We start from the raw sequence: 24,221 nt of genomic DNA on the forward strand, positions 1-24,221 counted from the left end.
AAATACTAACAGTGCTACCACAAATAAACCACTCACAGTGCTACCATCTTCGGTGATGTATTCTCGTATTCTGTGCCAAAAGTGGGAACGGTTCCTAACCTAATAATTTTGGTTTCTATGTAGGGACTTTTGATATTATACTCGTTTCAGTTTGGAGCAGAATGATTTGCTATCATTTTATTTACAAATAAAAGATGGTAAATAGAAAAATTATCAAATTTTTATTTTTAATATAACTTACAACTTAAAACCTAGTAACACGAGTTAAAATAAATGCGATAAAATATTATTTACACTAAATAACTATTTTATTTTAAACATTACGCCTCTGGCCACAAATGTTGAACATTGTGATGCTTTCTTATAACAACGACAAGAGGTATAACTACCCAAATAAGTCCGGAAAGGGAGAGTAACACAATTAAAACACCAAAACAAGGGGAGAGTCCGTTTTCAGTTGTGAGCAAATAGCTCATCCATGCAACTAAACCAGCTATAATAAATCCCGCGAGGCAGTCCAAACTCCCTCTCAACTTTGACCATTTCCTAAGGCCGATGCAATTTCTCATAGTCTCTTCACATGAAGCTAGAATTGCACCATATCCAACACCTGTGAAAGCTGACCCAAGGGAGATGAATTCAAATACATTTGAGTCCATTATAACTGTAAAATATAAAAAGAGCAAAAGTTTCATTTTATAACACTGTCATGAACAATATAAAAAAGCAATATAAATGACCATCTAATTGATAAAATATAAATTAATTACCAAAAGATCCAAAGGCTGATGCAAAACATCCAAAAGCTGCAATGTATTTATATTTGGATTTGGGAATAGCAGTCATCCACGGAAACAGTATTAAAAAGGCTAGCCAAGCGATTCCATGAACCGAAAGAACAAATCCCAATTCGGCTGTACTTAATATTGGCTTTACATCATTGGCCAAGAGAGCGATCAGCGAGGATAAGCAGCAAGGAATAAATATTGAGCAGACTTTTAATAGAAGCGCAGGATAAAATTGAATAGTCTTTATGGCGAGTTTCAATGGCCTGATAAATATTTCATTCAAGTAATCGAAAGCGTTTCTAAATTTTCGTTTTGTTCTGTAACAGCTATAGCATGAACAGCAACATCTAAAGCCTGACAAGGTATTCCTCGAATACTCCAGGTGAGAAGTGTCATTCAGCCAATCCATGGAATTACTCGTTCTTCTTACAATAGAATATTCACTTTTACCATCACCCATTTTACTAAGATTAGAAACGCCGTCACTCATTTTTGGTTCACTAGGTTCGGGCATTTCAGATTTTATAATAATTTCGTCCAGCTTATCACTTATTATGCTAAGTCGCTTAATGTCGTCGTTGACTTTTTTCTTATCTCTAATTTTTACTGTTCCAGATTTATGAGAATCACTGGATTCATTTTCTTCTCCGTCTGTATCACTGTTCTCGCTCTCTTCAAGTATTTGAGGAAGAATATCAACACCGTACAGGTTTTTTGTTTTGTTTTCGGTCGCAGCGGTTTCAGTTACATTTTCATATTCTTCTACATCAGGATCTTCTTCAAATTCTTCTGTTTGCTCTGCAAGGTTTTCATCAGAAGGACTTTTCCACGATTTTTTTGTTAAATCAACCAGTTGGACGTCATTCAGCCCGCTAGCCACTGACATGTCATCCTCAAAGAGAGAGTAAGCTCTCACGTAAGATCTTTGTTGCAACACTGCTTTTGGTTGTTGTATTGTTGCAGTTTTGAGGAAAAGAATTACCGGAAGTAATTGTAACACACTGCAACTGAGAAGCAAGTATCCCATGGAATGTCCATAAAAATGGAACAGTACCATAGCCAGGTATGGCATTGTACATTGCCCCAAAGCTTGTCCATACTGTCCTAAAAGTCGCACTCGATTGATATTAACTTGAAAGAGATCGGTGATGACAAAATCTATTTGCGATAGAACGAGGCTGCTACCAATTCCTGAAAAATTAAAAACATTTTTTTTAAATGGTGTGGCTGAACATGGATAAAATATTATTCTGAAAAACTACCTTGATGTAGGTATATAATATCTTATTAAAAAGGTTTCTGTTAAAAAATTATAAAGGAAATCGATTATTTGTACGAACCTCCAAGCAAACCAAAGCTAACAGCATGCAAAATCTGCGGTCCACCCACCGTGCTAGCGGCTACTCCCAGACAACAGATGAATACTCCACAAAATGCCAGAGTTCTGCTGGTTATTCCGTTTTTCCAAGAGTCCGCAGCATCTCTGAACCAGGGATCTTAAAATTTTTAGTAAATTGAATAAATAAATGCACCTAGTAATAACAAGTAGGCATGTTATCGAATTGATGAGGGATTTTTAGAAAAACGTTTTGACTATGGTCATTGTGAGTCACGAAACCACACCAATCATCCCTTTGAATTATTTATGGCTCACTGTATAATTGAATAAATCTAGATAATTTGTAATTATAAGATTTGTGATTGCGATCCAATATCCAATGATAATTTCCAGATATTAGTCAGCATATTTAAGTTGAATTAGACAATTGATCGCTCATTTTGAACGGTTTCGATAGTCTACTCTACTTCCGAAATCTGCTTTCTAATAATTGAAAGATAAATAATCAACGATAGATGATGTTTTCTCTTTGTTTAAACATGAAATGCATATTTCAAAGCTAAATAGCTCACAATGAATTCCAGAAATTCCAGAGACGCCAGACCTCAGAAGTTAGAGTTTTTGCTGCTTCAAACAACCAGGGTTTTTGTGATAAATGTTCCATAATAACGAATTTGTATTGTATTTTTTACCTGCTAGACTTCTCGAAATGCAGAAAATGCCAGGAGCCAATAGAAGCTCATGGATCTCCACTCCAGAAGTTAATCTGATGGACACGATGATGCCATAGGACAGGAGAACACCACTTAGGACCAACTGAAAATACATTTGACTCATTTATATCAAACTAGCTGGAGTGATGATTCAAATGGTTTGGAGTAATGCTCTGAGGTTGGAAATTCTAGTGTATGAACCCGAATATTTATTTTCAACGTGGAAGTAATAGTCCAGTCAGTGGGGGATAAAAAAGGGCTCCACCTTGCAAAAGGTTAGGTAGTAGCGATTTTCACATATGTTGTTAAGATTGGGACTCTAAAGAAAAAAAAAAGTTTTCGACCTTGGGGGGGTCGAGCTCGATCCGCCATCTTGGATTGAAGGTGCCAAAATTTGGTTTTTTTCAAATAATTATGAAGTGGTTGATTTTACAAGCAAATTGTTGAAAGCAAACTTAAATACAACTAAATTACCTACATTTTTTGTAGAGAGTTTTTTTTTGTAAGTCTAATAGGTAACGAGTTACAGCGGTTGAAAGAAGAAAATTTTGACAAAAAATTGTAAAACTCCAGTTTTCTTGATAAATTTTGTACGAACATATTACACAATATCATTTTAACATATTTCTACGTTACAATATACTTATATAGCATCATCCGTGTACTCGATGACGTTGATTTGTTATAGTGGGATCCTAGTCTACAGCTGACATGGCAACACTGATTGAGTCCTGGTTACAGGACGTTGCCTGGATGCTCATGTCTGCAGATGTTCTTTTCGATGAAACAATGCCAGTTCAAGTTTCACAAGAACGATTTTTAGCCAATGAAAATAACAAAGTCCGTCTGATTTCGATGCTTACAAAGCAATTTATACAGGATGATTTTACAGTTAAGCAGGCTGAAGAAGATGCTGATGAGTTGATTGTCAATACTGCGATTTCCTTGTGTTCATCATATGACGCTGTTTTCATTATTGGCGAAGACGTTGATCTCCTAGTTCTGCTGACAGCATTAGCACCACCCAAAAGTAGTATATATCTTCGCAAACCCGGGAGAGGCAAAACTTTTGAAAGACTGTTCCGCGAATAGTGTGAAATACAAAGAGGCGGCTGAGAATATTCTGTTTCTTCATGCCTTTAGCGGCTGCGATACAACATCGTCCTTCTTCAACCAAGGAAAAACAAAATTTTGTTCGCTTGTGCAAAACGACACAAGACTCAATGCCATGATAGGAATCTTTAAACAACATGATGCAACACCAGAAGACATAGCAGTTGCAAGAACACGCTTTCTTGTTGCTTTGTACAGGGGTGACATGGATAAGGAAACCTTGGAAGAAGTCCGCTACAAACGTTTCGCAAAGTCGACAACAAAAAGCAAATTCAATATTGCCTCTTTGCCACCAACAAACGACGCTGCACGGTACCATGCATTTAGAACGTACCATCAAGTCGAAAAATGGTATGGAATCCAAAAAAATCCAGAAACTGGGGCTGGAAACGTGACACCAACGGGCTTGTTCTAGTAAGAATGACAAAGAAACCAGGACCCGAGACTTTATTAAAATTTATTTCATGCAATTGTAAAAAAGGATGCGGCGTTGCATGTAGCTGCAAGAAAGCTGGATTGAAGTGTTCTATTGTATGTGGGTGCTGTAATGGTCAAACATGCTGAAATTCGCTAGAGGTTCACATCGATGTCGAGGACGAAGAAGAAGAGATTTTGTCAATGAAAGCCCAGAATCTCAGTATCACAGGCAATGAGTTAGATGATGACATTGGTGACGAAGACTGTTATTAAGTAACATAATTTATAGTAACATAATTCATAGTAATGTAACATAATTTCGAAATCTACCATCGCTGGTATATCTGTGGAGTAGACCTACTGGAGATACCACAATAAAAAAAATGCGCCATGTTCTCTACCTCATGGTGGTGTGGAAATGAGTTTACAAAATTATTATAATTATGTAATGAATAACCCGAAAAAATTACAAAGTTGGGAATTTCATCATTTTTTAGAAACATATTCACATTTCCGCCACTGTAACTCGTTACCTATTAGACTTACAAAAAAATACCATAATACAAAATTTATCAAGAAAACTGGAGTTTTACAATTTTTTGTCAAAATTTTCTTCTTTCAACCGCTGTAACTCGTTACCTATTAGACTTACAAAAAAATACTTCCTACAAAAAATGTAGGTTATATAGTTGTCTTTAAGTTTGCCATCAACAAATTGGTTGTAAAAACGACCACTTCACAATTATTTTGAAAAAAACAAATTTTGGCACCTTCAATCCAAGATGGCGGGTCGAGCTCGACCCTCCCAAGGTCGAAAACTTTTTTTTTTCCTTAGAGTCCCAATCTTAACAACATATATCAAAATCGCTACTACCTAACCTTTTGCAAGGTAAAACTCCCCACTGACTGGACTATAATACTATTTTAAAGAATTCATAATGTTTACTTTTCATAAGTTTTTGTTTCACTTGATCGTGCTATGTCTTCCTCGGGCGTCCCCGACTTCTATCATTCGATACTGTATACCGCATTGTAATATTAAAAAAAACTACATTATATGGACTTTTATTCGATTCCGTATAACGTTCCAGTGCAGAGATAAAGTCTTCCTCGGCGTCCTCGTACACATATTTACTGTTGCAGTGATTTTACAACTTGACTTTGATATAAAAGCAACGGAACACAAAAGTAAAGTCCGAAAGTAAGGTAACGGTCAGCAGACCATTGTGAGATTTTGGAGCGGCGCGTGGTACCGTCGCTCCGAAGTGTACGTGTGGCAGAGCCTATTTCTGCGCGGCGCCCTAGAGCGGCCCGTGGTACCGTCGCTCCGAAGTGTACCTGTGGCAGAACCTATTTCTGAGCGGCGCCCTAGAGCGGCGCGTGGTAATGTCGCTCCGAAGTGTACCTGTGGCAGAACCTATTTCTGAGCGGCGCCCTAGAGCGGCGCGTGGTAATGTCGCTCCGAAGTGTACCTGTGGCAGAACCTATTTCTGAGCGGCGCCCTAGAGCGGCGCGTGGTAATGTCGCTCCGAAGTGTACCTGTGGCAGAACCTATTTCTGAGCGGCGCCCTAGAGCGGCGCGTGGTAATGTCGCTCCGAAGTGTACCTGTGGCAGAACCTATTTCTGAGCGGCGCCCTAGAGCGGCGCGTGGTACCGTCGCTCCGAAGTGTACCTGTGGCAGAACCTATTTCTGAGCGGCGCCCTAAAGCGGCCCGTGGTACCGTCGCTCCGAAGTGTACCTGTGGCAGAACCTATTTCTGAGCGGCGCCCTAGAGCGGCGCGTGGTAATGTCGCTCCGAAGTGTACCTGTGGCAGAACCTATTTCTGAGCGGCGCCCTAGAGCGGCGCGTGGTACCGTCGCTCCGAAGTGTACCTGTGGCAGAACCTATTTCTGCGCGGCGCCCTAAAGCGGCCCGTGGTACCGTCGCTCCGAAGTGTACCTGTGGCAGAACCTATTTCTGAGCGGCGCCCTAGAGCGGCGCGTGGTAATGTCGCTCCGAAGTGTACCTGTGGCAGAACCTATTTCTGCGCGGCGCCCTAGAGCGGCCCGTGGTACCGTCGCTCCGAAGTGTACCTGTGGCAGAACCTATTTCTGAGCGGCGCCCTAGAGCGGCGCGTGGTAATGTCGCTCCGAAGTGTACCTGTGGCAGAACCTATTTCTGAGCGGCGCCCTAGAGCGGCGCGTGGTAATGTCGCTCCGAAGTGTACCTGTGGCAGAACCTATTTCTGAGCGGCGCCCTAGAGCGGCGCGTGGTAATGTCGCTCCGAAGTGTACCTGTGGCAGAACCTATTTCTGAGCGGCGCCCTAGAGCGGCGCGTGGTAATGTCGCTCCGAAGTGTACCTGTGGCAGAACCTATTTCTGAGCGGCGCCCTAGAGCGGCGCGTGGTACCGTCGCTCCGAAGTGTACCTGTGGCAGAACCTATTTCTGAGCGGCGCCCTAAAGCGGCCCGTGGTACCGTCGCTCCGAAGTGTACCTGTGGCAGAACCTATTTCTGAGCGGCGCCCTAGAGCGGCGCGTGGTAATGTCGCTCCGAAGTGTACCTGTGGCAGAACCTATTTCTGAGCGGCGCCCTAGAGCGGCGCGTGGTACCGTCGCTCCGAAGTGTACCTGTGGCAGAACCTATTTCTGCGCGGCGCCCTAAAGCGGCCCGTGGTACCGTCGCTCCGAAGTGTACCTGTGGCAGAACCTATTTCTGAGCGGCGCCCTAGAGCGGCGCGTGGTAATGTCGCTCCGAAGTGTACCTGTGGCAGAACCTATTTCTGCGCGGCGCCCTAGAGCGGCCCGTGGTACCGTCGCTCCGAAGTGTACCTGTGGCAGAACCTATTTCTGAGCGGCGCCCTAGAGCGGCGCGTGGTAATGTCGCTCCGAAGTGTACCTGTGGCAGAACCTATTTCTGCGCGGCGCCCTAGAGCGGCCCGTGGTACCGTCGCTCCGAAGTGTACCTGTGGCAGAACCTATTTCTGAGCGGCGCCCTAGAGCGGCGCGTGGTAATGTCGCTCCGAAGTGTACCTGTGGCAGAACCTATTTCTGAGCGGCGCCCTAGAGCGGCGCGTGGTAATGTCGCTCCGAAGTGTACCTGTGGCAGAACCTATTTCTGCGCGGCGCCCTAGAGCGGCCCGTGGTACCGTCGCTCCGAAGTGTACCTGTGGCAGAACCTATTTCTGAGCGGCGCCCTAGAGCGGCGCGTGGTAATGTCGCTCCGAAGTGTACCTGTGGCAGAACCTATTTCTGAGCGGCGCCCTAGAGCGGCGCGTGGTAATGTCGCTCCGAAGTGTACCTGTGGCAGAACCTATTTCTGAGCGGCGCCCTAGAGCGGCGCGTGGTACCGTCGCTCCGAAGTGTACCTGTGGCAGAACCTATTTCTGAGCGGCGCCCTAAAGCGGCCCGTGGTACCGTCGCTCCGAAGTGTACCTGTGGCAGAACCTATTTCTGAGCGGCGCCCTAGAGCGGCGCGTGGTAATGTCGCTCCGAAGTGTACCTGTGGCAGAACCTATTTCTGAGCGGCGCCCTAGAGCGGCGCGTGGTACCGTCGCTCCGAAGTGTACCTGTGGCAGAACCTATTTCTGCGCGGCGCCCTAAAGCGGCCCGTGGTACCGTCGCTCCGAAGTGTACCTGTGGCAGAACCTATTTCTGAGCGGCGCCCTAGAGCGGCGCGTGGTAATGTCGCTCCGAAGTGTACCTGTGGCAGAACCTATTTCTGCGCGGCGCCCTAGAGCGGCCCGTGGTACCGTCGCTCCGAAGTGTACCTGTGGCAGAACCTATTTCTGAGCGGCGCCCTAGAGCGGCGCGTGGTAATGTCGCTCCGAAGTGTACCTGTGGCAGAACCTATTTCTGAGCGGCGCCCTAGAGCGGCGCGTGGTACCGTCGCTCCGAAGTGTACCTGTGGCAGAACCTATTTCTGAGCGGCGCCCTAGAGCGGCGCGTGGTAATGTCGCTCCGAAGTGTACCTGTGGCAGAACCTATTTCTGAGCGGCGCCCTAGAGCGGCGCGTGGTACCGTCGCTCCGAAGTGTACCTGTGGCAGAACCTATTTCTGCGCGGCGCCCTAGAGCGGCCCGTGGTACCGTCGCTCCGAAGTGTACCTGTGGCAGAACCTATTTCTGAGCGGCGCCCTAGAGCGGCGCGTGGTAATGTCGCTCCGAAGTGTACCTGTGGCAGAACCTATTTCTGAGCGGCGCCCTAGAGCGGCGCGTGGTAATGTCGCTCCGAAGTGTACCTGTGGCAGAACCTATTTCTGAGCGGCGCCCTAGAGCGGCGCGTGGTACCGTCGCTCCGAAGTGTACCTGTGGCAGAACCTATTTCTGAGCGGCGCCCTAGAGCGGCGCGTGGTACCGTCGCTCCGAAGTGTACCTGTGGCAGAACCTATTTCTGAGCGGCGCCCTAGAGCGGCGCGTGGTACCGTCGCTCCGAAGTGTACCTGTGGCAGAACCTATTTCTGAGCGGCGCCCTAGAGCGGCGCGTGGTACCGTCGCTCCGAAGTGTACGTGTGGCAGAGCCTATTTCTGCGCGGCGCCCTAAAGCGGCGCGTGGTACCGTCGCTCCGAAGTGTACCTGTGGCAGAACCTATTTCTGAGCGGCGCCCTAGAGCGGCGCGTGGTACCGTCGCTCCGAAGTGTACCTGTGGCAGAACCTATTTCTGAGCGGCGCCCTAGAGCGGCGCGTGGTACCGTCGCTCCGAAGTGTACGTGTGGCAGAGCCTATTTCTGCGCGGCGCCCTAAAGCGGCGCGTGGTACCGTCGCTCCGAAGTGTACGTGTGGCAGAACCTATTTCTGAGCGGCGCCCTAGAGCGGCGCGTGGTACCGTCGCTCCGAAGTGTACGTGTGGCAGAGCCTATTTCTGCGCGGCGCCCTAAAGCGGCGCGTGGTACCGTCGCTCCGAAGTGTACGTGTGGCAGAACCTATTTCTGAGCGGCGCCCTAGATCGACGCGTGGTACCGTCGCTCCGAAGTGTACGTGTGGCAGTGCCTATTTAATAAAAGTCAAAAAACTAATTAAGCGTCCAAATACATATTTTTTTACTGACTGTCATATTTTTAAATGATAAACCGCCGTAAGGATGTCAAAATAAATATGTTAATTTTATACTATATCGAAAATAATTAATATATCGAAACGATATAATTCTTTTCTGGGGTTCATTGTTGGTTTACCGTGCTATTTATGTTTGTTTGTGCCCTCTTGTAAAAGCAGTTTGTTTATCGAAATAAAATAAATAGTATTATCTTTGTAAATAATAATAATAAGTGTTTTATTCCTTTTTGTAACAAATAAAGATAATTATATCCTCATTGGCATCTCCCGTGCTGAGGATTTCGGTTACATATTATTATATATGCAGTGCTACTGTAGGTAGGTACCTATCTGTTTTATAAAATATTATTTATTATTTTATTATTTCAGTTTTTGTAACAAATAGAGATAATGATATCCTCATTGGGATCTCCCGTGCTGAGGATTGTGACATGGTGTTTTTTTAGATTGGTTTCAGTCAGTATGTTATCTATTTCTGAGCTCTCTATGATTTGTATCCAGCATTGTATTTGAGATTTAATTGTTATAATATTAGTGAGTATGAGTTTTGAAAGAGAGTGGAATTTTGTTGTAGATGTAGTGGAATTTTACCTAGTTGCTTTTTTAATTTAGTTTTGACTCTGAGGGCTAGTGTTTCTAGAATTCGTGTTATTATTTCCTGTGTGTTGTATATAATATGAATGCGAAGTATATTGTTTTAGAATAGCGTTGTTTAGATTTCAGTGCTGGTTCTTACAGGAAACAGTATACCTGGTAATCAATTCACTGTGTGATGCAGTTGTCATTCATTTATTTATATCACGCATTTACGCAAAGACAGGCTTAACATTTCCGAAGAGTAGTTTGTTTATTGTAGGTAAGCTCTACCTACAAAATGAAAACGATGATATGCGATCTAATAAAATCTACACTCTTGCAATGGCATTGGCATAAAACTACCAATACAACTTTCTTATTGCATTGAGGCCACATTACACAGCCCGAAATAATTGACGCATATTTTAATATAATAAAGATATTGGGTTGGTACCAACTGATTAAATAATCCAACTGTAAAATATTGACATTCTTGCGATATAACGTACCTGTGAACCTAACAAAAATATTTACGATAGAATAACATATACAATTTATTGATAGCTACCAGTACGTACAACATCATGTTGCATATACAAATTTGTTTATTGCTGCCAGTAGGTACAACATCATGTTGCATATACACATTTGTTGATAGCTGCCAGTAGGTACAACATCATGTTGCATATACACATTTTTAGAGCCTGGGACTAATTTCAGAATTGGTATTTGTTTATTATAATATAATTGTTGGTCGACAATTGTAGTAGATAGCTATAGGAAATTAGGTAGGTGCTAGATATATGAAACAAACGATACGAGAGTAGTGTTCGCAAGAGTGAGAAGGTGACGGTAAAGGAAGTGTAAATTTGTGAATTCGTTGCGCTTGTGGCCATCAAATAAACCTTATCTCAAGGTGTCATGTGTCATGCAATATCATCATCAACAAGTATTAGGAAAGAACCCACTTATCTATCAATATTTGAAACGGGGATACAGTTGCATAAGGAAATCGCACATTAGATTAGGCGTGGTCGAAGACTTACATTACTGAAGAAAGTTGCAAACAGAACTCCATATCTTTTCTTTTCGCCTTCGTCGATATTATAGAAAGATGCGAATTTTCTGTCCGACAAAGTGGTCCGGAAGATTTCGTTATCCATCATGACAAAAGGCGCTTGGTCATTGAATAATCGAAAAGAATATTCCAATTGTTTTGAACATCACTGCGAAAATGTCCAATAATTAATTTTTCATTTTCCATTAAAACAACACAGCAAACTGTTCGATATATGACCACAAGACCTTTGTGTACGGTCTCAAAAGTTTAATTTTAAAATCAAATCAATCCGAGCATTTCACACATCGAATAGCCTCTCAAATATCAAAAAGGTATATTTAAGTAAAGCCTCACGAAAGAACATTTGAAAACACTTGTTTCGCAGTCACTTTCACTCGAGTATTTTCCTTGGTCACAAGAAACTATAGGGCTACGTTTGTCGTGTTTCTTCATCAAAAAACCGTCGGTAATGGGGAAAATATATTTTTTATCTCGGTTTAGTAAGGTGACTGATAATGATTACGTATCTTATCACAAAGCAATGCGGTGACGAGAACGTGCGGGTAAACTTGAACTGTAGGTAAATTAAATCTGTTGATAAAATGATGAATTAGCACCTTTGGCAGGCCAAACATAACACATTGTGTTCACTTGTAAGGTTTCAAATATTTTGTCTATTTTATCTGCCTTTAGTCATGCTATTTATTTCTCAATGATCTATTATTAATACATACATACTACTTTTATTGAGTCACTTGATTGCTCATTGTTTTGATAATTATTTTAACTCTTCAGTTTTGACTTAATGTTTTTCTTAATTAGATATTAGTTAATAAATTATTATAACCAATAATTAGTCGCCTGTAATATCAATACAAATTGAAAATATTTACTGAGTAAAAATAAATGCCGCCGACGGGAATTGAACCCGCGCCTTCTGATGTCTGGTCAGACGCTCTGGACCACTGAGCCACGTCGGCTATATCAATAAGTACTAGTAGGTACTTCAATCAACAATTACTGCTTATTATATTTTTTCCACCTGTAAAAAACCAACTTTATTTTATTACATGCGTCAAATTATTGCTTATAATAATTTATTATTCTTTGTGCTATGCATAAAACCTTGTCTTATAAACATTAGTTTATCATTAAAAAATATTAGATATTAGTTATTAGTTATTAAAACTTTAATCTAGGTACACACGTAGAACCCAGCATTGTGCGTGAATATTTTGCTGTACCTACCTACATGTAGTTTAAAAAAGACTGGATTGAATTACGAATACGATTCAGGTAGCCTTTGCCAAGCAGACGAATGACTGCCGATGATGATAATAGTTAAATTAGATTGAACCTCGGCACATTCAACTTTCGCATGATTTGTTATCTACATAAATCAATCTACGTAGGTACATTGGTGTTCAATATGAAGTGCGACTCCATGTAGGTATAGACTGCTAAATTCATTTGAGTTCATTTATTCTCACCGAAGAGATAAACCAGCGTAAGTGTGTGATACGAATACGGAGGTCCCGGTTTCAACACAAAGATAAATGGCTGTACACGTGTATTTATTGCGTTATATTCTCTCTTTATTTACTGGAACATATTTCACAATTTATTAATAAAAAAATAATATATCGTATATTTGCACAAGTTCCAGAGTGCTGGACACTTTCCGTATCGCCCTGATGAAAATCAACCATTCAGAATCGAAACGTTACTTGGAATGGCTTTAGCTGTGTTTGGTGACCAGATCTGAACAGCCAGGTTCTACTCCACTCTCATCCTCTTCCATCTCCACTACCTTCAGCCTCATAACAAACCCCAATTGGGCATGCCATAGTCTCACTGGCTCCAGATCGTTGGGAGCAGTTATTTTTATTTATTCATTAATTCGAAAAAAAACTGAAAGCAGCGATTTTTTTTCTTTATTTTCCGAATTTCTCTGGAATTTTCTTTACTAAAGTAGAATAACAAATTTGAAACGTGCTGTATGCAAGCAATTCATCTGTTTGAGTAACAATACCTATGCACCCAGATCACAGTGCTTTAGATTGCTGACCACAGAATAAATATTAAAATTAGAAGTGCAAATTCAAATTTGAATGGAAACATTTATCCCAATAGTCCAGCGCTCCATCTCACTTGACATTGTAGATCTCCATCTCATTTAAATTTCGTAAACACACTTTTGTATTAGAATTTTATGCCTCGATTAGGCAAATATTTGGATCACGAAACACGCCCACAAGGCACTTGTTGTGTTATTCTTTATTCTATGGTACCGAGATACAGTATTCAGTAGAATCATTAGAGATTCTTGCTTGTGTTGTTCAGTGGTGTATGTAGGACTTCTGAGGGGTAAAAGGGGTCTATTTCGAACCAACTTCTATCGGTCAAATATTTCGTATACTATCGGGTGCACAGATATATTAAAATATACGCTCTTTAAAATGATTTTCCCGTACCTACATGTAGCTGACAGCGAACAAGCTGAATGCGACCAACAATCAAAGAGATGGCGTGAACCCGTGAACGAGTCAATTATTTTGTTTCGAATTTTATTATATATTTATGTTCAATATGACAAAGAAAATACTGAACGTCTGCATTTTTATCTCCCATCTTTATTTTACAATAAAAAAATACATAAACTTTTTATTGACCACTTTAATTTTATTTACGCTCTACCGGCCTCGGAAGAACCTTCCGAAGTAAAATGTTATAGTTGTTGATATTAATAAACGTTTAATTTTAATTAGTTTTTTTTTTAAAAACTCTGTTTTTAATAATCTCCTGATTAAGGAAGGGTTCTTCCCAAAGATATTAGACTAATATCTTTGGTTCTTCCGAACCCGGTAGAGTGTAAATAAAATAAAATTGGTTAGCAACAAATTTATGTGTTTTTTATTGTAAATTATGACGAGCCACAAAGTTAATGCTTTTTACAAATACGTCTTATTTTTAAATACATACGTAGCAATCGGATATACATTTAATAACACTGTCCAGTCTACAAGTGCAAGTATTTTGTTTTAAAATGCAACATAAAAGAGCTATACCTACATAAATTATTGTCGTTTCTCAGGGGTGTAAAATTTAAAACATTAAAAAAATAACAGGGGGTAACCCACGTACTGATAAACGTGTTTTAAATTTAACAAAACTGATAAACCACCTTTCAAAATAAATAAATTGTCGTTTCTCAGGTGTCTAAAACTCCTTTATTAGTAAGGGGGTAACTCCCTTAAATGACAATTTATAAATGGTAAATGGTTGATTGTGTTAAGTTTAGTTATTAAATTCTTGAGAGTATTTATTATTGCGGGCCAGAATATTTAATTGATTTAAAATATGAATAGGGGAGAGAACGCTGCATTAATAAGGGAGAGATTGCGGCAGGAATAGGGGAGAGAATGCGGCTGAAATAGGGGAGAGTATGCTGCAGGAATAGGAGAGAGAATGCTGCAGAAAAAGGGGAGAGAATTCCGAGAATACCTTACAAAATAATATTTCTTGTTCCAAATTTGTGTGTTCTTGGTTATTTATAGCCATGGACAGGTAGCCTTGCACCTCTTTCATAATGTTCATAATGCATGCCAATTGCAAAAACCTAAATTCATAAAAATGTCTCGCAATCCATAGTCTCAATACAACAAGATGTGTTAGAATATTAATAAAGAAGCACATTGTGTCACTGGATTATATTTAAAAAGAATTAATTAAGGCATTTCCTTGCAAATACAAAAGGCCATCCTGCATACTCACGAAGACATACATAGGTAATACAAAAGAATCGATATTCAAAACTGAAAAAGACTTAATTATTCACTTTTCTGACGACATTACAAGTGTTACGATATGTAGGTGCTTTAACAGCGCCACTGTCACCGCCACTACCACTGCCACTGCAACCGATGTGACCAGCATTATATCATAATATCGTAGTGAAGTTCTTTTGACAGTCAACATCATCAGGCGATTGATGAAATACTAATTACAGTTTTACGCAGTTAGCGTAGAACCAAAGAGATCAACGCCGCATTCCAACTTTAGACTCGTGAACGATCTTCGGAACTCTACCAATTATCTCTCGATGTCTGTTTGAAAGTTTAACACGAAAACACGACAAAACGACAAAATGTTGCTAGGAATGTATTTAGGATTAACGTTTTCCGTTGTGGTGAGTTCATAATGTATTTATTTTATTTTAACTCTTTACAAACATTAGCAAACCCTTCATCAAACTCTGCTGAAATACCTACCTACCTACTTTAATTTTAATTTGCTACTTGCAAACGGTTATAAATATAAGATTATAACAATTGTCAAATTCATAATTTATTTTCCCGAGTAGATATTAAATATTAACTTGTGAGATGTAAATTATTCATGACCAACGTTTGGGTGTAGGTACGTTGATTTCTACAGCATGTTTCTCACGAATGCATTATGTTTAATGTTCTTGTTGTTTTTTTTACAATATTTATTTCAGATAATTTTTACTCACGTCCGAGGGGAGAACATAAATTGCAACGGTAAAGGATTTATTTGCAAAAATTCCACACATTTCCTGATATGCGTGGATATGGGAGCGGGATTAATCCAGACTGTGGACGCTGTGGCACAAAAATGTCCAGAAAATACGTTTTGTGACGACAAAAACCTTTTTGAATGTTCTGAAAGATACAATGGTACCAAGAATGGAACAATTTCAACATCACCCCTCGAAATGAGTTTCACCATCCCTTCAAATACTTCGATTGCTTTAAACAGCACAGTACAAGGTACAACAGTATCGCCAGTTGGCCTTAATACCTCGATAACTATTATTCATCCTGCAGGACCAACAGTGTTCCGTTCGTGTATCAATGGTGTATCAACTTTGACTGAAGTTTCTACTGTATACTTGGATTCGATCGCTCTTCCATCTGTTACTACTCCTTGTGTTATTCAAAGTGTTTTTAATCAGAATCAGAATTATGGATGTCAAAGACCAGGCCAATATCCAGATGCAAACAACTGTCAGTCTTATTTTTCTTGTTATAATAATAATATGTATAGATTTAACTGTCCTTTCAACATGGTTTACAGCCCCTCTCAGCTAATGTGTACAACGTCCAAAGAACAGTGTTTGAACAGTGATATTTTTATGTGTAACTCAATGGGTCGTTTCCCGGATTCTAAATCATGCTACTCGTACTTTGCCTGTCAAGGTTCGGGCTATGCTGCCACGAGATACTATTGTCCTTCGTATTCGTCATTCCAAGCTAGTAATGGTCAATGTGTCAGAACAAAAACGACTTGCGATTGTCGGCAAACACCCCAGTCAAGCGCAAATTCTCCAAAATGCCCAAATCCGTCACAATATCCAACTGCACCACTATACCCAAATCCATCACCACATCCAACTGCCCCACCATATCCAAATCCATCACAATATCCAACTGCATCGAGGTATCCAAATCAATCGCAATATCCGACATCACCACAATACCCAAATCCCTCACAATATCTAACGGCACCACAATATCCAAATCCAGCACAATATCCAACTGCTCCACAGTATCCAAATCCATCACAATATCTAACGGCACCACAATATCCAAATCCAGCACAATATCCAACTGTTCCACAGTATCCAAATCCCTCACAATATCCAGCTCCATCACAAAATCCAGCTCCACCACAAAATCCAGATCCACCACAATATCCTATCCCACCCCAATATCCAACTCAAATTGGTGAAAGAAATTACTACGGTAACAGCTACCAGCCACCCAACCCTGCCCCTGCCGCTAGAGATGTCCCAGCTGACCGCACTAATATTTTGTACAATGTTGCTCCAGTCGATAGCACACATGACCGCTCTTACGCCCCAGTAGACTATATCAATCCAAACATCGGATACAATGTGCCAAATCGCGATGAGAATACTCGGTACAACGGAGAAGCGGTTGGACCCACCAGGTATAACTTTGTTCCAATAGATAGTACGAATAGTATCATCCAACCTCCGCCTAGTATAGTGTCTCCTGATCGCGGTGATACTACCAACCGACGCACCCCTGCTCCAACTGACTCTAGTATTGGATACACGTCGTACTCTGAAGATGTGGCCAATAATAGGGGTCAACCGAACTTCCAAGGGAAATGGTCTCAGCCTGTGATGAACGAGCCGCCTGCTTTCCAACAGTGGACTTCAACTTACTTTGGCTCCTCCGCTTGGTGGGGTGTACCTTGGTTGCCATGATTTACAATATGATTAAGTATTATTTTTGAACTTTATACTGAAAAAAATAAATTTTTGGAGGTGAATATGGTTTTCATTTTATAAAGACGATGTATATTTTAAGTTGTGTTACGGTTCTAAAATATGGTTGGTAAAGTTAAATTTATAAAAATTTTCATTTATTGTACTTGATTTTAATTAAATAAAATATATATATCGTTTGACCAAAATTTTAAATCTCTGAAAGATTTTCACCGATTGCTTTGAAAATTTGACACAAAGTTGCATTCGAATACATGTGTTTTTATATACCTATATTATATAATTGTCATCTGTGACCGGTAAAAACATGATTTTTTTGAAAAACAGCGCCACTGTTGTTCGTAAATTGTTTCTCTATCTTCACAGACAGACTGAGCCACATCAACGTGTGGCAGGGTACAGTTAGTATACAATATAAAATAAAAGTTTTGGTAAAATTTTTGGAAATTAAAAAAAACGATCAAATACATCAATTATGCTGTAATATTTTTTTACGTTTTTCAGCCACTAAAAAAATAGCATTCAAAATGAAAACTGTAAAATTTTCATCTGGTCACAGCTTATTTTCTACAGTTCTTAAAAAAAAAGAAAAAAACAAATTTAACGTTTAAAAAACGAGAAACAATTTATTATCACTTGAAAAATCGTACAAAATTGTACACACTGTTGAGAAATACCCGCTAATGGTTTTTGTGATTCACTGCGATTTTATTTAAATTCACTGCTAAACACATTGGCTAGTAAATCACCAAACAATTTTGCAACACACAAACTGACTGTAGATCACACTGACTTGTATGATCATTTCTATTATTATTTACATTTCTCATTTTTTTACATCAATCAAGTAGATTATTTAGACGATCATACCCTTCTAGAAAAAGTGACTGAATCATTGATGTTGTATTTAGTCTGTGGGCTGAATAGATTTAAAAAAATAAATACATCATGTTTGTATAAAGACGGGTTAATAAGATATTTGACTTATTTCGTTTGTCCACCAAATAAACAGCATAGCGACCTTATCTAATTTTACATTTAAATAACTAAATACAAATATCTTTCACCCCTTCGTGAGACAAATGCTTATAATTATATTTATGATATTATTATTATTTATTGGATACTTTGTATAGCGCCGCTTTTGTGAGATATCACCTCAGGGGCGCTAATAAATGGATTTATTTAGTCTTTATTAATTGATTTTCATAATTAATTTTAATATAATTTAAAACATACACTAATAATAATAGATGTTTTCGTGACTGGCAACATAATATTATTATAAATACTAGAGATCTGCTACGATAGAAGGCAAGTGTAGGTATGATTTATTCTGAGAAAATCAAGACGCGAGCTAAACCCAGGGTTGTACCCAAACACCATTATATCGATGGTCGTGGCTCATTTGCCAGACAACATATTTGTATGGTTCCAAATATACATCTTGCGTTTTACACCTAAAAAGATCATTAAGGTATTCTAAAATAGTGCATGATAGGAAAGCCTTATTTTGTCACATTTTCTCAGTCTATTCCAGCAAGGATGAAAGAAAGCCGAACACCAAAGATGCTTCTTTTATAATGAAAAGACCCCAAAGACTTACAGCCATAATAATCCCCATCCCACAGGACACAACAGGTGGTATTTCTTACAGTCAACCAGAACTTTTGGTTTTGTAGCACCGATGGTAATGATGATGATGTTTGGCTGGTTTAAGTCTTGGCGGCTGCCACATGAATCAGTCAAGAGGCCTACTTGTGTTTGGTAATGACTAAGAATTATTATAAATCATAAATAAATTAGCTCAGCTTGGCCACGAAACGAAATGGAATTGAATGTATTTAGGCAATACCTTGCCACCGCAAACAGTTACCTGCCCACCTGTGAATCCATAATTAACAGCTGATCAATCAAAGCATCCGCAACCATCGACCATAGACTACTGCAATTGTGAAGAACACTTCTCTCGACCCGACTAGTGATATACTCTGCTGTCTTTTAAATATGACGTGTGTTCAAAGGAAAATATCCAGCAAATAAGAGTCACGGTGAAGATTGTTCGACACCCAATATTTTATCCATTGAAATATGTCATTTTTATAACAGCAGTGAGTGCAGTGTGATGTACATACAATTGAACAGTGTAACTAACATAGTTTCAACAAAGAAGTTTCATTCTCCGGCCGGCAAAGTACAGTGAATATACCACCTGGAAATACACATTTTTAACAATATGTATCAACGATTATTACTACTACTTTCGATTTTGGTAAGCGAATTGCATGAATAATTAATTAAGCATATCTTTTGCAGTGATTTTTGAATTTTTTTAACATTCAAGAATTATTTTATTCAAATTTGTTATTATTATTTTATTGATTTAATATTTAAACCGATAAGTATGCACATCGATTAGATTCATGTTAAATCTAAAAAGATGCTCAAAGTATTGAAATGATTAAAAGTATTATTTATGCCTATTTAAAATGTCTGCGATATTTGCTTAGGTGAACCAACAGATTACTTTTCTGATTGATTCAAGATTTTTAAAATATTCCTCCAGATGTGAACCTTTTTATATTAAATGTTATACTTGTACTATCATAGTTTTTCTATCGCAATCTTGTATTTATATTTTCTATCTGCTTAAATTTCAGGTTTATATGAGAAATGTTGGAGCTTTGCATATCAATTGCAATGGAAAAGGATTCTACTGTCAAAACTCGACACATTTCTATGTTTGCGTGGACATGGGAGGTGGATTTACAATGACAATGGACGACGTGGAACAGCAGTGCCCTGGCAACACATATTGTGACAACATGAATCCATTTGAATGTATGGAGATCACAACCACCACAACAACCACGACCACTCCAAAAAGTACCGACGCTTCGGTCTTGACTCTTCAGTGGCCATCTGCTTATCTCGCAAACTTGGGCATTGCTCCTGTTACTGTTCAACCGAATCCAGCATCGTCTACTACTCAAAGTCCTCCAATATTTTCACCAATCGCACCTGTAGCGCCACCACCTTTCGATTCGTTTTCAATACCCGCAGTGCCGTCAGCTGCTCCAACAGGTACTGAGATTGTAAAGGAAGAGAATTATTTCAAATTCTTACCAATAATAAAACGCGATACCATAGAGACTCTTCCCCCTACGATACCTCCTTACACAGAAAGGGGCAACAATCCTATCTTCGACGATGCCACGACGATTTTGCCGCTTAATTCAACAATATTAAATCCAATATCGACATTAGTAGAATCATCTTTACTGGACACAGTGCTTAATGCTACCGAAAGCAGTCAAATCTTAAATGTAAATTCAACTACCTTTTCCACACCATATTCAACACCGACAAACACATCACAAACTCAATCGAGAAGTTTTATTCCATCAAAACAGGATTCTGTGACATCGACGACGGAACCTTATTTGCAAACTTCCACTTTGCTATCTACAACTGAACCAAACACAAACACAACTACACTAGATTCGATAAGAGATGTAAGCAATTTAAAATCAACAACACCGGATTCAGAAAATACCTCTGAAAGTTTGTTCGATACAACAACTGAATATCCCCATAGCTCAACACCATTAGATTCTTTTTCGACCGTAAACAACTCGATTAATTCAACAACCGAATACCCCATTAGTTCAAAACTATTGGATTCACTATCAACAGTTCAAGACTTTTATAATTCAACAACTGAAAACATACTCGACTCATCGACATTGGATTCAACTTCAATTACTGAAATCCCATTAAATTCAACGTTTTTGGATGAAACATCGATTAATCGAGATTCAATAAAATCAATTTCAATATCACAAACTCAATCGACAACTTTTATTCCATCAACACAGGATTATGTGACATCGACGACGGAATCTAATTTGCAAACATCCACTTTATTATCTATGACTGAACCAGACACAAATACAACTACACTAGATTCGATAAGAGATGTAAGTAATTTAAATTCAGAAAATACCTCTGAAAATTTGTTCGATTCAACAACTGAATACCCCCTTAGCTCAACACCATTAGATTATTTTTCGACCGTTAACAATTTGTTTAATTCAACAACCGAATACCCCATTAGTTCAAAGTCACTGGATTCACTATCAACAGTTCAAGACTTGTATAATTCAACAATTGAAAACATACTCGACTCGTCGACATTGGATTCAACTACAATTACTGAAATCCCATTAAATTCAACGTGTTTGGATGAAACATCTACTTATCAAAACTTGTTCAATTCAACAACTGAAAATCCCCTTGATTCGTCAACATTTAATTCAATATTGTTAACTACTGTTAACTCAAGTGAAAACCCACCTGAAACAACGACATGGGTTCCGATATCGGCAAATGAAACCTTGTTTAATTCAACATCATTGAATTTAACATTGTCTAATTCAACTAGTGAAAACCAATATAAACCAAATATATGGGTTCCAATATCGACTACTAAAAAAATATTTAACAAAACAATTGAAACCCCCTGGAATTCAACCGTAGATATTTCAATGACTGATATTCCACTTATTTTAACCACATTAGATTCAATAGCCAATACTTTTACCTCACTAAATTTAACTGATAACACACTTAATTCTTCAACACCAGATTTAGTATTATCAACTGAATCGAGCATATTAAATTCAGTTCAGTCTCCGGATCTTTCCAAAACGTCTTCACCACCTACCACCAAATTTAGCAAAGCAAGAGATAATACACCTGTAAAATTTAATTTAACACAAGTAAATCTGATCTTAGAGGTAATATCTACAACCCCTGCAACAGGGTTTGAAACGACGACCGTGAAAAGTTATACTGTCGATTCTGTACCCCAAGAAAAGGATGCTGGTAATTCAACTGATAATATATTACCTCTGATACCCAAAGTTGCTAATTTTTCAAGTAATAACTTGCCCGACGTGCCCTTGACACCAGACCATGCGATATCTACTAGAATGATACAAACAACAGAAATGCTCCCATTCAATGACAGAGTGTCAGGCTTTGTACCCGGTAATGTTGCGAACACAGGAGCATATCCATCTACTGCTCCACCTTTGACCATTTCGTTGCCAATTCCTAGTGACCCAAATGCTTATAACGCTTGTCAGAGACCCGGTCAGTATCCAGATGAAAACAGTTGCCATTCATATTATACGTGCAATAATAACGTAAGATATAAACTCGTATGTCCCTACAACATGGTTTACAGCCCCTCTTTGCAAAAATGCACCACAGCCAAAGACCATTGTTCAAATTATAATGATTTTATATGCAACCAGGTAGGCCGATTCCCCGATTCAAGATCGTGTTACTCTTATTATGATTGTCAGCCAAACGGCGCCGGATTTACTGCCTCTAGGGTCCATTGCCCATGGTATTCATCATTCCAACCTAATAATGGCCAATGTGTGACTAACAACAATGCATGTGGATGTCAACAGACACCTCAAACGTGTAGATATCCACAACAGGTGCCCATGGGCTACCAAGGTGGGCAGCCAACTCCTTTTACATTCTACCCAGAAATTCCAGTTACTTATGGTCGAGAGTATGGTTATCCACCTATATCCAGTAGTAATGTTCCAATAGTGGTTAGCACTCCTAGCCCAGGAGATCGTGTTTTACCTGCTGACCGTGTTGCTATTTATAATAGAGAGAATGCTCTTCCAGTCGATCCTTCCAATACCTATACCGATAGAGATTACATTCGAGAAAAATTACCAGTCGGAGTAAACTATCCTAGTTTTGGAGAAAACGTCGTTCCTTTTGTTGACCGTACACCTACGTATGTTAGAGATAGTGCACCAGGTACCATTACTAATGGTTATATTCAAGATTATGCCCCAATCGTTGGAAATACCCCATATATTCCAGAAAATATAATTCCAATCAGTGGGACTAACACGTATTATCAAAATAGTGTACCTGCTGACCACAGCAATACTTACTACCAAAATAACGTTCCAGGTGAGAACATTTATACTTATAATGGCAATGTTGTCGCACGTGTAGATTCCGCTAATAACAAATATATTCCCGCTAACGTCGGCTCAGTTGAACGACCAAATCCTTCCTACGTTCGAGATAACATTTCACCTGGTAATTACAATTCTGGCTTTAACAGATTGACAGGAACAAATAATAATTTTGACGACAGGACACGATGGTCTCAACCTGATCCAGGTAATGAGGCTCCTGGTCAATGGACTCCAAACTATTACAGTTCCTGGTTCAATTAATGAAGTTTTGTAAAATTTATGTATAATTTTAACATAGTCTAAATCATGTTCCTATGAAAATATTTTTTAAATTTTATTTTAATAAATAATAATTAATGCTGTTCATATGTATTTAATTTGTTTTCATTTATGTTAAGTCAGAAAATGATTTTTCTTTTGCACCATTCAACAAAAAACCCCAAAATTATATATTCAGATTCTAACAATTTTCAAATGTTTTTTTTGTTGTTTGTTTTTGGGGTGTTATGCCGTGTTGCGCTAACTCCTTCTTTAGCCGACGTTTCGATCAATTTTCTAATGTTTTTCAAATCATTTTCAGATAGCGAAACTTCACCAAAAAGGAAATCAATAAAAACAATTTTCGTGAATAAAATGAAAAGTGTAGGTTCCATGGCTAGAACCGTCATAAAAGAAGGAAAGGGGTTTATTCGCGAGAACATGTCATCATTGATTAAAGGAACGAGCTTATTAATTAAATTTTTAGGTTATGCAGGGTAAATATTTTGTAGAAAATGTAGAACAATATTATCTAGAAATAAATAATTCCCATGTCTCCTAGTATATTTTTCGCAAATAAATCTTAGCAAAATTGTAGAAGATAAATTAAATCCAAATTTGAC

General features: G+C 39.2%; 3 protein-coding genes and 1 non-coding gene across 4 annotated transcripts; 2 read left to right on the plus strand and 2 right to left on the minus strand.

Moving 5' to 3' along the window:
• Positions 1 to 131: 131 nt before the first annotated feature.
• On the minus strand, positions 132 to 11,484 carry LOC149423978 (uncharacterized). The gene is made up of 5 exons (XM_089631886.1): positions 11,027 to 11,484; positions 2,820 to 2,943; positions 2,129 to 2,284; positions 771 to 1,979; positions 132 to 664 (listed from the first exon to the last, which is right to left on the minus strand). Exons 1-5 carry the CDS (start codon positions 11,144 to 11,146, stop codon positions 321 to 323), a joined length of 1,953 nt encoding a protein of 650 aa, XP_089488012.1. The 5' UTR covers positions 11,147 to 11,484; the 3' UTR covers positions 132 to 320.
• Positions 11,485 to 11,947: 463 nt separating this feature from the next.
• On the minus strand, positions 11,948 to 12,020 carry TRNAS-AGA (transfer RNA serine (anticodon AGA)). The gene has a single exon. It is a non-coding gene; the product is annotated as a tRNA-Ser (tRNA).
• A 2,890-nt stretch (positions 12,021 to 14,910) lies between these two features.
• LOC149423980 (uncharacterized) lies at positions 14,911 to 17,300 on the plus strand. The gene is made up of 2 exons (XM_089632219.1): positions 14,911 to 15,229; positions 15,542 to 17,300. The coding sequence occupies exons 1-2, from the start codon at positions 15,188 to 15,190 to the stop codon at positions 17,297 to 17,299; spliced, it is 1,800 nt and encodes a 599-aa protein (XP_089488345.1). The 5' UTR covers positions 14,911 to 15,187; the 3' UTR covers position 17,300.
• A 1,938-nt stretch (positions 17,301 to 19,238) lies between these two features.
• LOC149423981 (uncharacterized) lies at positions 19,239 to 23,712 on the plus strand. The gene is made up of 2 exons (XM_089631889.1): positions 19,239 to 19,592; positions 19,981 to 23,712. The coding sequence occupies exons 1-2, from the start codon at positions 19,557 to 19,559 to the stop codon at positions 23,599 to 23,601; spliced, it is 3,657 nt and encodes a 1,218-aa protein (XP_089488015.1). The 5' UTR covers positions 19,239 to 19,556; the 3' UTR covers positions 23,602 to 23,712.
• The last annotated feature ends 509 nt before the right edge of the window (positions 23,713 to 24,221 follow it).

Source organism: Hesperophylax consimilis, chromosome 5 (assembly GCF_061612785.1).
Source record: "Hesperophylax consimilis isolate HC1 chromosome 5, BYU_Hcon_1.0, whole genome shotgun sequence".
In the NCBI taxonomy this organism is placed as follows: Eukaryota; Metazoa; Arthropoda; class Insecta; order Trichoptera; family Limnephilidae; genus Hesperophylax; species Hesperophylax consimilis.